Below are 13,352 nucleotides of genomic sequence, written 5' to 3' on the forward strand. Positions count from 1 at the left end.
TGTAGTTTATTGTCTTATTATGTGTTGTAATTCTGTTTTGCATAATTATACTCCCATGTTTTGTATAATTATGTCCTGTGTACTCTATCTAGTTATTATTGCACAGGGTTTATACCATTCTATATTATAGAGTAAATTATTGACAGTGGCTTTTAGAAATTTTTCTGTAGGGTATTTTATTATTGCTGTGCTTAATATTTATACTATAATTTATTTACATCAGTGTATTATATTATTATGTGCCAGTATGGATTACTACATCCTGTTTTATATTACAATGATGAAGCCTATTTCATTGTAAAATGATCAATGGTGAATAAAAATTCTTGATTCTTGATTGTTATTGATAAATGCCTCTAATTTCCCATTTAGAAAGTGACAGATACACATGATAACTGCATTTGCACATTTGCACCACTGCTTTCTACAACTGTTGCTTTGAAGTCTCTTTCTGAACCGAAGACTCAATTGTTTTGTATTTCAAACCACTTTTAATTAAAGCAGCCAATGGCCTTGCTGCAGTGCTAACACTGTTTCCCATCGGATCACTGAAGTTAAGTGCTGTCAGGCTTGCTAGCACTTGAATGAGTGACTGTACCATCTGCCGAGTGATGTTGGCAAGCAAGGTGCATTCAACCCTTGTGAGGTCACTTGAGGCGCAACTTGACTGAGAAGTAGCAGCTCTAGTCACGAAAACTTACAATGGCTGGGAGAGCGGTGTGATGATAACATGGCCCTTCTTATCTGCATCCAGTGATTCCTATTGGCTGAGGATAACATGGCAGTCAGTCAGTAACATTGAGCTTTCAGAGGATTGTTTGCATGCAGTTTAGTTTTAGTTTAATTAAAACAGCAGTACCCCCATTTTTGAGATTTCTTCTACAGAAGTAATTTTCAAGTGTGTAGCCTGGAATCAAAGATGAATCATTCAGTCTACCTTTAACCAGTGTTCTGACAGAAACAGAACACTGACAAAATGAAGTTGAGTATATAGCAATACCTCAGTGTTTAAAACCTTGTTTGTGACTGACTGGACAGTCTGGTGGTATATGAAGAGATGCTTGTCACTGCCTTTTATTTGTCTACAGGATTTTAAATTAACAAGACAAATTCCTAAGAGAATTTATATTACATCAGTTATCTCAGCTTTGTGTGGAGAGATTCTGTCCATAAAAACTCATCTGTGCAGACGCTCAGAGTCTTCTTTTGCCTTGTTGACTTCTGCGTGCTTTCTGCTCCTGGAATACCCATTCATGTGGCTGCCTCATTAGTAATGCTGTAGTTAGTTTCTTGCTCCTCATCATTTTCACAGATTTCTGTAAGCTGCTCAGGATTGTTGTCTGTTTTCATTTTAAGGTTTTGTATCTCTTCAGGCATAGCTCTCAATGGTTCACTTCTAGCCTTGAGATATATCACTTGTGTTACTACACAGTTCTTATTTATAGAATTAAACACATCACTTTTGTCATTGAGAGGTATGGCTTCTGAGATGTCATGCTTCAGTCTTAATTTTTTACCTACTATTTCTAAAATCTTGCAGGTAATGAATTTCTTTCACACTCTGTTGGGATGGAAGATTTGAGTTGTGTGAAATCTAATTCCAGGTTCACTTATATCCATGAGTGTTGCATTCTTAAATTGGCTGCAAGTATTTTGAACCTCTTTGTTTGTTTTTCGTACTTCTTGATTTACACAGGACTAGTATCATAGATCATGGTGATGTGCAACTGGAAAAACAGTCACATTTGTGTTTCCACATCTTGCAGTCTTTGCTTAAGAGAAATTGTGAGTTCCTTTGTATTGTACTTTGCTACATCGTGTGTTCCAGCAAGAAAAACAGATATATCATTTGTACTTAACTCCAATGATTTTTCACAACTATCTTCAGTCACACTAGTGTTTATGCCTGTCAGGAGTCACCAGAAAACTTTATTGCCCACTAACATATTATACTACACATTGCATTCAATTAATAAATTAGCTTACTTTCAATACTCATAATTTTGAACTGATATGAACATTTTTAATTATACAGTCTAAGGAAGTACCTAATTGGTACTTTCATATCATGGTTTATATTGTTTGCTTGCCAGATTAGTTTTCCAAAAACCGAGCAACAAATTTTCATCACACATAAAGATGACATCAGTCATATTTGCTTTCTCCTCACTTGTCTCTGTAATGCTTCCTTACCCCAAGTTTGTGCATGACGATTCTTATTTTCTTTTCTTTCTAAACTTGATAGCTTTTTAAATACATGTCACCACCTACATCCTCCTGTAAGGCTAGAGGGAATATGTGTGAATAAGAATTTGTAATTCAGTGTATATTTCAAAGCAGTAGCAACAGTCAGAGTTTTGTCCCATAGGTGACACTTCTTATTTGTTGTTTGAGATTTTCAAACTTAATTGACATCACAATATTGAAATAATACAGTTCATTGTGTTATTAACATGTACATTACTTTTTAAATCAATAAAGTCACCTATTTTTGCATCAGCAATAATTTTTCTTTTTGAATTTTACTCTTTATGAATATGACAGCATTGAACGAGCATTTGACTTAATTTACAGTAACCTTCATAATTCAGTGGTATTTTCATCAGTCTGTTGTGGGTGCAGTAATTCAGCATTATTTGAAATACAATTGTATATTGCCAACAGACTTTTAAATTCACAGAAAGATAGGATAGTTGACCGATACTTACCTCCAAAAGAAGAAGTTCCTAGTAGTACTGCCAATCACTTAAAGTGGAAAATATTAATGCTAGCTTTCAGGACTTAGACATTTCTTCTTCGGGGAGGAAAGAGGGACTGGTTAGAGAGGTTGGAAATGGAGGTAGCTCTCTGACCCTAGATTGAAAGGGATTCACAACTGCTTCTGACAGGCTCTTTAGAATAAATGTTGACCATAAATACTGTTGACTTTTCTGGCATACTTCAACATGCCTATTTATTACTGAACTATTTTTATTTTCATGTAATAAATTACAACACATATATAACAAGCACAACAAACAAGCACAATAAATAGGACATTAATATATTATCGGAAACTTTCTATTCATTTGCAAATTTCAGTTACAAAATAGCTGACAACAAAGTTAACCTAATTAAGCTAGTGTAAGTAACATTTTGATAACACTCATAGTAGGAAATCAACAAATAGTAACTCTTGGTTTACTGCTACAGTTGCAGAAACTCTGTACATTAGTTTCATATAAAGTTACACATCCATCAAAGTAAAATCTTAAGACACAGCAATGATCATATTTATTTCCACTTGATCATCATTCATAACTCTATACAAGATTTAATAGAAAATAGCAAGGCAGTGTCATAAATCTCAGTCCACACATAATGCCAAAATTGTGTGTGATTAAGAATCTTGAAATTATGATAATTACAATATCCTGTAATTAGCAGTATTTTAATAAACATTGTCCTGATAACTGGTTCACAGATTTATTAAATGTACCTTTAAGAGTAACCATATCACTTGATAGTATTACCACTCAGGGTCTGCCTGTTTAAACTTGTTTATGTATTTGTCAGTTTATTGCACCATTCTGCGTTTTCACTGTCACCACAGATTGTCATATATTTAACATGAGAACTCTGAAGAATGGATGTAGCTCATAGTCACTTTTGCCAAAAGTATGAGAGAATGAAGCAATTGCTGATGACTTTAACAACTGTGATAAATATGTAACAGAGCTTACTACAAAAGATATCCACTATTAATCATGGCACATTGCACACAGATTGAGTAGTAACTCATATTTTGAAGATGTGTGTGAATCAAATTTTCTTCTGTTTTCTTAGCAATTTATTCTTTTGCAGAGCAGTGCAGTGAGATGATACAATACCAGCAAAAATGGCTGTTTTAGAACTTGCAAGGCAACCTGAGAAATGATTGTAGCTACCCTGAGGTACATCTTATTAACCATGCCACAGAAAAACTTTTATTTAACATTTTTCATCTTTCTTTTCACCGCATAACCGCCAACAACATCGAAGTATCTCAATTTTGTGCATAAAAGTACCAAAACGTTCAAATAAGACAAAGAAAAATTTGTGTATTTTCAGTAAATGCAGGATATGAAGTAAACTCAACAAATCACACATTGTTGAGAAAATTTTGAAGTTTAATTATTATAGATACAATGTTTATTATTGGAAAACTCTTTATCTGTTAAACATAGTAGGTGTAAAATTTAATAAATTTGGTTCTCTTTAAATTGATAAGAGGAAAGTTTGACACACTTACTTTGTGGGATAACATAAACATACATTGGTTTAACTTGTGAAGTTAACTGTTCAGTTCACAGTTTAAAAGACTGACGCATCATTAAATCAAAATATGCATCACTGTCAATAGATGCACTTATTCCTGCATAGTAATTAATGAATTCTTCCTTGGTTACCTAAAATGGACAAGAAAACACATACATGAATTCCATGTTGGTAAGTCTTTTTGTTAAATGTATGCTGAGAACAAATGATTCTCCTTGTGAAAAATCAGTTAATACTAATCCTTTAGCCTGCTGTGATAAAGGTTGGACAGTTACTCTTTGGCTGTTAATGTATTTGGTCAGTTTATGGTAGTAATGCAAATGAGAGAAGTATACTAGCAATTTTACTGTGTTTCTAATCCTATTAGCACCGTTCTTTGGTAATAAAGTTAAATTTTATCAGTCAGTAACTACAGATAGCTGTTTTTGGTTTTGTTTATTTCTAAATATTCCTAGGAAATATGGTGCTCTGCCTCTTTAGGAGCTATACTTACAGTAAAATTTATAAAAACTGCAACGCCAAGAAGGATACATATGACTGATGTGAATTTTGTACCACATCTGACTTATAAGTGAATTAATTAAAGATGAGGATTACAGAACTAAAAATAATCTATGACTGTGAGAATTTAGTAAGTTCATACATTATACACTGGGATATTAGTGTTATATATAAGTAGTGACTTTTCAAGCAGAGATTATAAAGCTGACAAATTGCAAATTTGATTTCAGAATACAAAAAAAAAGTTGCATTGGCTTACAGAGGATAATATCAAATAGTACCTATTTTACAATAAATAATGTGTTTTGTAGGTGAATTAAAACATGTGGAAGATAATGCATATTTCATTATTTCAATATACATGGAAGATATAATTGAAGTTCCAGTTTCAAAACACTGTAAAAAAAGAACTACTGCTCAGAATGACGCCAAATTTGAATATAATATTATGAAAGAAGGGGGGATCAATATGGAACCAAGAAAATTTTAACAAAAATTTTCCGACTGGATGCCACTGTAAGAGTCATGACATAAATGGGTTTGGCTAGAAATGACTGATGAATTGCAGTATGACAGCTATGGTGTGAGATTTGCTTATTAAACCAACCATACTGTGGAATGTGCACAATCACACAAGTTGGACATTCATCAGCTGTGGCACTGTTAGTGAGGTAAGCCTGTCCACAATGGGAAGGTTGTACCAAATCAGATGGGAAACTTGTTTTTTAACTGTCCTGAGGCCATAAACCACATAAAAAGCAACAATGACATTGAGTTCTATCTGTGACAAAACTGGTGCAAGGCACTATTTTCTGCCACAAGGTGTAATCAAGAAACAGTATGTTCCACAACAGATCGGAGTGTCTCAGGGTTCACATTCAGAATATGTTGCACAGTGTGTGTCTTCAGTTCAGATATATTTATAATCAGAGCACTGAACACAACATCTTTTGGGTAAACCAATGACCAGAAGTCATGTGGATTAAGATCAGATGATGTGGATGGCCAGTCTGTAGGGAAATGATGACTGATACATCTGCCATTTTCAAAATGCCTCTGCGGCAGCTGCTTTACTGGTTGTGCAATGTGTGGAGAAGTGCCATCTTGCATAAAAATGGTCCTATCCACACATACAGGCAACTGAAAGGCTGGAATGATAATGTGCAAAAGACTCCCATAGTGTTTATCTGTGACCCACAGGACCCGTCTCCTTGAAAAAATATGGCCCTATGATAAACAATGCCATAAACACACTCCACACAGTTACCTTTCCAGAATAAAATGGTACTGGTTGATGAATGAGTGGATTTTCTGTTGCCCATAGTCTGCAGTTCTGTGTACTGACTTGTACTCAGAGATGAAATTAGCTTCATTTCTCCACAGAAATTTTCATGGCAATTCATTTTCCACTTTCACGAGACCAAGAAATTCTAGAGAAAATGTCTTTCTTATTGGCAGGTCAGCATGAGGAAACTCCTGAACTTGAGTAATTTTGTATGGATAACAATGCAGGACACTTCATAGAATTTTGTGCACCATGCTCAATGTCCAAAGTTAGGGCAATTCTCCCAGCACTGCATGTTTCTGCACCACAGCTTGACCCCTTCTGCAATGCTGTGGTCATATCTTCTACTGAAATTAGATAAATTATTTTCCAACCTATGCCACATTATCTTCAAAGAATGTTTTTCTTCATACACCCAATATTGGACCAATGCCTTTTTTCATACACTTGAGTGTCCAAAACTTCCATAGAGCTACTGGCTTCTTGTAAAAGAGCTTTACCAGCAGTGCATGATCCTGCATTGAGACAGTCATGGCGAGTGTTTCAGATGCAACTGAGAATCAGCTGTGTACCATATACCTTTTGTTTTGCAAATTCTGCTGCTTACAGCATCAACTAATGGTAAGATTTTTGTTAAATATATTTTTCTGTTTCCATGATTTTTTCCCACTCTTTGATAACATTTTGTTCAAATTTGATGTCATTATGAGCAGTGATTAATTTTTACAACATTTTGAAACTGGAAATTTAATTATAATGACATTAAAAACCTAAGAAATTATTTGAATTACGTCAGTAGAGGTGGACAAGTTACTTTAGTTCCTTGAAGAAGGCCTGGATGTACCACACCATGTGTGGCCACACACTGTCCTGGTGAAATGTAGCACATGAAGTTTCCTGATGGACAGACAGTACTTCAGGTTCTAAATCTTCCATGATGTAATAGTTGTATTTGGGATTACCATCGATAATGTAGGAAACGAGGTTGCATCCAGTGGTGCCTCAACCATCATGCCTGGCATTTGCCTGCCCTGCTGCTCATCAGTGTATGACGCCAGACCGTAGTCGTCATAGTAGTTCATAACACATACAATGTGGTCATCACAGTAATACAATTTGAGCTAAGACTTACAGAAAATAGTACATTTGCCAATTCAGTACACCATTGATGTTGTTCATGTTCCCATTGCAGGCTGAGGTGTTACTGGTTTATTGACAATGGAAGCAAATGGAACTACATGTGTGTCACCAGTGCAGCCAACAGCAGATGATGCTGAAGTATTGGCACAGACAAATCCATGTCTGTTTTAGTGCTTCAGGTTAAGCTGACACTAAGACTGGGCAAACCAAGCGGTCCTACATGTATGCCTTGAGTCTTAATCGCTTACTACTAGTGCTTTGTTATGAACATCTTCCGTGTCTGGATTCATTTGAGTGATTTTTTCTAAGTGTTGCAATTTTCACAATCACTAGTGTATTTCACTTACTGCCTGTGATGTATATATATGATATAAACTGTGATTAATATGTATTAGAAATGACTGAATATCCAGAGTTACGTAACACATTCCTGTCTTTGTGCTCTTTAATCTGAAGACTAGTTTGATGCAGCTCTCCATGTTAGTCTATCCTGTACAGGCCTCTTCATCTCTGAATAACTACTACAACCTATGTCGGACAGACAAAAATATGGAAATGCTATGAGAAATGTGTGCTTGAAAATAAATGTAAATGAGATGCTAGCCAAGCCTCCAGGTTCCACTGTTGTATTTGACCATGAATAGCAACTGTGGAATGTCCTCAATCCATTGCAAGTGCCAGTTGTGGTCAGAACAGTGTTCTGTGTAGCATTACGTTGGAGCTAACTGAATTTGAAATCGGGCATATTGTTGTTGCTCATATGATGGGTGCTCTCATAATCAAGGTAGCCAAAGTGTTTGGTGTTTCAAGAGGCACTATATTCATGCCTTATACTGCAAACAAGGAAAGTGGAGAGGCATCATCTGCTAAGTCACAACGCAGACAAAAGTGTGTGTTGAGTGACTGTGACAGATGGCCATTGAAGATGACTGTGACAAAAAATAAGAGGATGACAGCGGCAAAAGTCACTGAAAATTGATGTCACTCTCACAGATCCTGTCAGCAACAAAACAAAGTTAAGTGAGCTGCATAAGTAGGGAACTGTGCAGGGAGTTGCAGGGTAAGCTGGAATTGCAAAGCAGTGGTGCAAATGCTCATAATGGGGAAATATGGTGTCAAAGCTATAAGACTGATGACCTGAGATGTTAAGTCCCATAGTGCTCAGAGCTATAAAAATTGCACTGTGAAGTGATGGGGGAATGTTGTTTTGTTGAATCTGTCTTGTTACACACTGTTTCCAACTCTTGGCCAAGTTTATAATTTATGTCCCAAGAATGAAATGGGATGGGGGTTTTGTGATGATCTGGGCAGCCATACCATCATATTCCATGGTCCCCCTAGTTATTCTGTAAGTTTGCAGTCCTGCCAAGGATTATGTGACCATTTTGACTGATCAGGCCCATCCCATGGTGCAATAAATAAATGGCATGTGGTGAGGGCCTTCCGGTGGGTAGACCTGGTCATCTGGTGCAAGTCTTTTGAGGTGATTCCACTTCGGCAACTTGTGCGTCGATGAGGATGAAATGATGATGATGAAGACAGCACAAACACACAGTCCCTGAGCAGAGAAAACCTCCAACCCAGCTAGGAATCAAATCCGGGCCCCTTTCATGACAAGCCAGTGCACTGTACACTCAGCTATGGTGGTGGACCATGGTACAATGTTTTTACCACGATGGTGATGCTGTTTTCCAAGATGACAGGGCCCCCCTCCACACAGAGCACCTCATTCAGGACTAGTTTTGTGAGCACATGATGAATTACCATATCTCCTATGGCCAACAAAGGCACCACATTTCAATATTATTGAGCCTTTGTAGTCTAGTTTGGAGAGAAGTGTGTGTGATCACCATCCACCTTCATCAGCACAACGTGAACTTGCCACTGTTTTGCAGGAAGAATGGTATAAGATCCCTTGAAAACCATACAGGATCTATATTTATCCATTCCAAGATGAATGGTAGTTCTTTTGAATGCCAACAGTTTTTTTACACTGTATTAGGCATGGTAATATGTTGTGTTTTTGGTGTTTACATATTATTGGCCACCCCACTTGAACTGATCTAATTTCCTCTGCATTACACAACTTAGTTTGACTTCATTTCAGTACTCTCGTTTTACTTTTGTTGATGTTCACCTTAGAATCTCATTTCAAGACACTCATAATTTCAAAACTTCCTGTCTGATTAAAGCTGTGTGCATAACTGGGTCTAGAACCTGGGTTCTTTGCCTTTCACCGACACACCGACAAGCAGGACTCATGACCTATGCTCACAGCTTTACTTCCTCTAGTACCTCATCTCCTACCTTCCAAACTTCACAGTTCTCGTGGATGTCTTGTAGGTCCAGCACTCCTGGAAGAAAGGCTATTGTGGAGATATGACTTAGCCACAGTCTGGGGTATTGTTTCCAGAATGAATTTTCAATCTGTAGCAGAGTGTGCACTAATCTGAAACTTCCTGGCAGATTAAAATGGTGTGCTTGACTGGGACTTGAACCTGGGTATTTGCCTTTTTCTGGTAAGTGTACTACTGACTGAGTTATCCAAGCTATCCTCCCCTCACAGATTTACTTTATTTTTTATTTATTTCTGCCAGTACCTCATCTACTACCTTCCAAACTTCACAGTTCTCCTGAAGCCCAGTGTAATATTCACTTCAGAGTGAAAATTAATTCTGGAAACACTCCCCCAGGTTGTGTCAATGCCAAGTCTCTGCAATATCGATTCATCCAGGAGTGTTAGCTTCAAAATGTAGGCAGGATAACTTCTTTGAAGTTTGGAAGGTAGGAGATGAGGTACTGGTGAAGAAAGCCATGAAGATGGGTCATGAGTCATACTTGGATAATTCAGTTGGTAAAGCACTTTCCCAGAAAAGGCAAAGGTCCCAGGTTTGAATCCCAGTGCACATTCTACTCCTCCAAGTTCTTTGCTGCCTCTGACAAAATTACAACTTCATCAGCAAACCTCGAACATATTATTTCTTCTGCCTGAATTTTGATTCCCTTTCTGAAATCCAGCTTTCTTTCCTTTACTGATTGCTCACTACACATACTGAATAACATTGGAGATTGGCTACATCCCTGTCTCTCTCTTTTCTCGACTGATGCTTTCCTTTCATATCCTATGACTCCTGTAATTCCAGTCTGATTTCTGTACAAGTTGTAAATAACATTTGCTCCCTGTATTTTATGCCTGCTACCTTCAAAATTTCAAAGAATGTAGTCGAGTCAACAATGTCAAAAGCTTTCTCTAAATCTAAAAATGATATAAATGTAGGTTTACCTTTCTGGAGTCTATCTTCTAAGATAAGACTTATGATCAGTATTGCCTTACACATATCTAAATTTCTATGGAATCCAAACTGATCTTCTCTGAGATAGGGAGATAGGCATCAACAATTTTTTTTACAATTCTCTGTACCTCAGGTTACTTATATCCAATTTTATAGGCCTGTTTGGTGTGGACATAGCTTGTCTGAGTCTCATTGGTGTTTAAAATCTTTCATGGTCTCTATTTTGTCAAAAAAAGGGATTGAGGTTGTGGCATAGTTTCCAATCATTGGATGTGTACTTGATTACATCCTGAAACTTTTTATATTAACATATGAAATGGTACTGCATGGCACTTAGTACAATGATCACTCCATGAAATGGGCACTTGAAGCTTTTAGTACAATGATCACTCCATGAAATGGGCACTTGAAGCTTGACTGCCAACTTGGTGAAGTTTTAGAGACACAAGCCATATGCCAGTACCAGGTTTCATTCTTCACCTTTCTCTCATATCTAGAACCACCCATAACAACCAAGAGTTAACACTACTCTGCATAACCACTTATCACAGTAATTCAAATCACATCGATTACATACCATACAAATGAAGAAAAGAGTGTCATTCTGTGTATGAAGAACATACTTGAAAATAGTCACAATATTTGGGTTTGACCTAGTAACTAAGTAAGTGGACAGGTAGATACGTATATGAGAATTTTTTAAATGGAGCTGTATTCCTGTACATTAATTTACATGGTAACTTTTAGGCTGACAAGTGTTTAGGTTTACTTTGAGCTGCATTGCTGTTTCGAAGTCTTTCCCTTACTGGCTATCATGTTGACTGTGCAACAGATATATGACTGAAAATATATTATTAATAGGTTTTTAGTTTTTCAAGAAATTAACCCAATAAAAATTTTACCCACATCTACATCTGTAATCTGCAAATCACTGAAGTGCATGACAGAGGGTACATCCCATTTTAACAGTTATCAGGACTTTCTCTCATTCCATTCATGTATGGGTCACAGGAAGAATGACTGCTTAAATGCGTCAGTGTGTGCTGTAATTAAATAATGTTGCCTTTGCAATCCCTAGAGAAGCATTATGTAGGTTGCTGATATTATAATTACTCAATAACACCACTGTGAAGAAGCAAGTATTTAAGTATGAAGCATTCTAAAAATGGAGCAAATCCAAGATGCCAAGGTTGAGAATGCACTGATATATTGCATGCTAGGTAGAAAAATGGTTTGTTTTTATATTCCATATATTTTCATTGAATTAAAAAGTTATTTACTAATTAAATTTATGTTTAGTGAACCTCCATATTAATATGCAATCAATAGAAGAATAAAGCAATAGTTTATGAATTTCCTATGAGAAGCATAAAGAAAAAGATATAGCGAAATAATGAAGTCAAATTTTCACAGCAGTGACTGTATTGTTTTCAGTTTTATTCAGTGTCAAGCACAAACTTAAAATCTTAAAGGAAGCCATTATACTACATGATGCAAAGACAAAATAGATTATAAATACAATCTACAAGTCTAACAATTGAACAGCAGAAACCAAAGTTTAACATCATACTTAGAAACTGAAAACTTGGACTATGCATAAACAGCTAAAGGATCAATAGACTTATGAAAAATCAAATGTTCATTTGCCTTTGTTTTGAATTGGCAAAGGGTATCAGCTGTCGTTTTTGTCATTTGTAGGGCACATTCTACTTATAAGTTCTTTTTTAGTTTCCTGGCACTAGGCCTGTCATTTTCTCGTTTTTTTTTTTTTTCTAAGATTGGAGAGTTTTACCTGATCTCTCAAAGGTTAACATGTATTCATGAGTTACTTGATTTTTCAGTTGGCCTCCTGCCTAATTGAACATGCAGAAAGTGCATAGTGGGAAAACACTGTGTTGGCACCATGGATTTGTGTAATGGATGCCACACAAATGTTACAAGATGTTTGTCATGGTGGTGACACTTCCACATACTCTCCATTGGTACAACTGTTGTTGTTGTGGTCTTCAGTCCTGAGACTGGTTTGATGCAGCTCTCCATGTTACTCTATCCTGTGCAAGCCTCTTCATCTCCCAGTACTTACTGCAACCTACATCCTTCTGAATCTGTTTAGTGTATTCATCTCTTGGTCTCCCTCTATGATTTTTACCCTCCACACTACCCTCCAATGCTAAATTGGTGATCCCTTAATTCCTCAGAACATGTCCTACCAACCGGTTCCTTCTTCTTGTCAAGTTGTGCCACAAACTCCTCTTCTCCCCAATTCTATTCAATACTTCCTCATTAGTTATGTGATCTACCCATCTAATCTTCAGCATTCTTCTGTAGCACCACATTTCAAAAGCTTCTATTCTCTTCTTGTCCAAACTGTTTATCGTTCACGTTTTAGTTCCATACATGGCTACACTCCATACAAATACTTTCAGAAACGGCTTCCTGACACTTAAATCTAGGCTCGATGTTAACAAATTTCTCTTCTTCAGAAACGCTTTCCTTGCCATTGACAGTCTTCGTTTTATATCCTCTCTACTTCGACCATCATCAGTTATTTTGCTCCCCAAATAGCAAAGCTCCTTTATTACTTTAAGTGTCTCATTTCCTGATCTAATTCCCTCAGCATCGCCCGACTTAATTCGACTACATTCCATTATCCCTGTTTTGCTTTTGTTGATGTTCATCTTATATCCTCCTTTCAAGAAACTGTCCATTCCGTTCAACTGCTCTTCCAAGTCCTTTGCTGTCTCTGACAGAATTACAATGTCACTGGCGAACCTCAAAGTTTTTATTTCCTCTCCGTGGATTTTAATACCTACTCCAAATTTTTCTTTCGTTTCCTT

General features: G+C 36.6%; 1 protein-coding gene across 2 annotated transcripts in view; it reads right to left on the bottom strand.

Moving 5' to 3' along the window:
- Nucleotides 1–2,936: 2,936 nt before the first annotated feature.
- The window catches only part of LOC124722845 (calcyphosin-like protein), a 329,601-nt gene continuing 319,185 nt past the window's right edge, over nt 2,937–13,352 (bottom strand). For both annotated transcript variants that reach the window (XM_047247970.1, XM_047247969.1), the window contains exon 5: nt 2,937–4,427. In XM_047247970.1, coding sequence (XP_047103926.1) covers nt 4,326–4,427 — 102 coding nt within the window. In that variant the 3' untranslated portion in view covers nt 2,937–4,325. The remainder of the gene's footprint in view (nt 4,428–13,352) is intronic.

This window comes from Schistocerca piceifrons, chromosome X, assembly GCF_021461385.2.
Source record: "Schistocerca piceifrons isolate TAMUIC-IGC-003096 chromosome X, iqSchPice1.1, whole genome shotgun sequence".
Lineage (NCBI taxonomy): Eukaryota > Metazoa > Arthropoda > Insecta > Orthoptera > Acrididae > Schistocerca > Schistocerca piceifrons.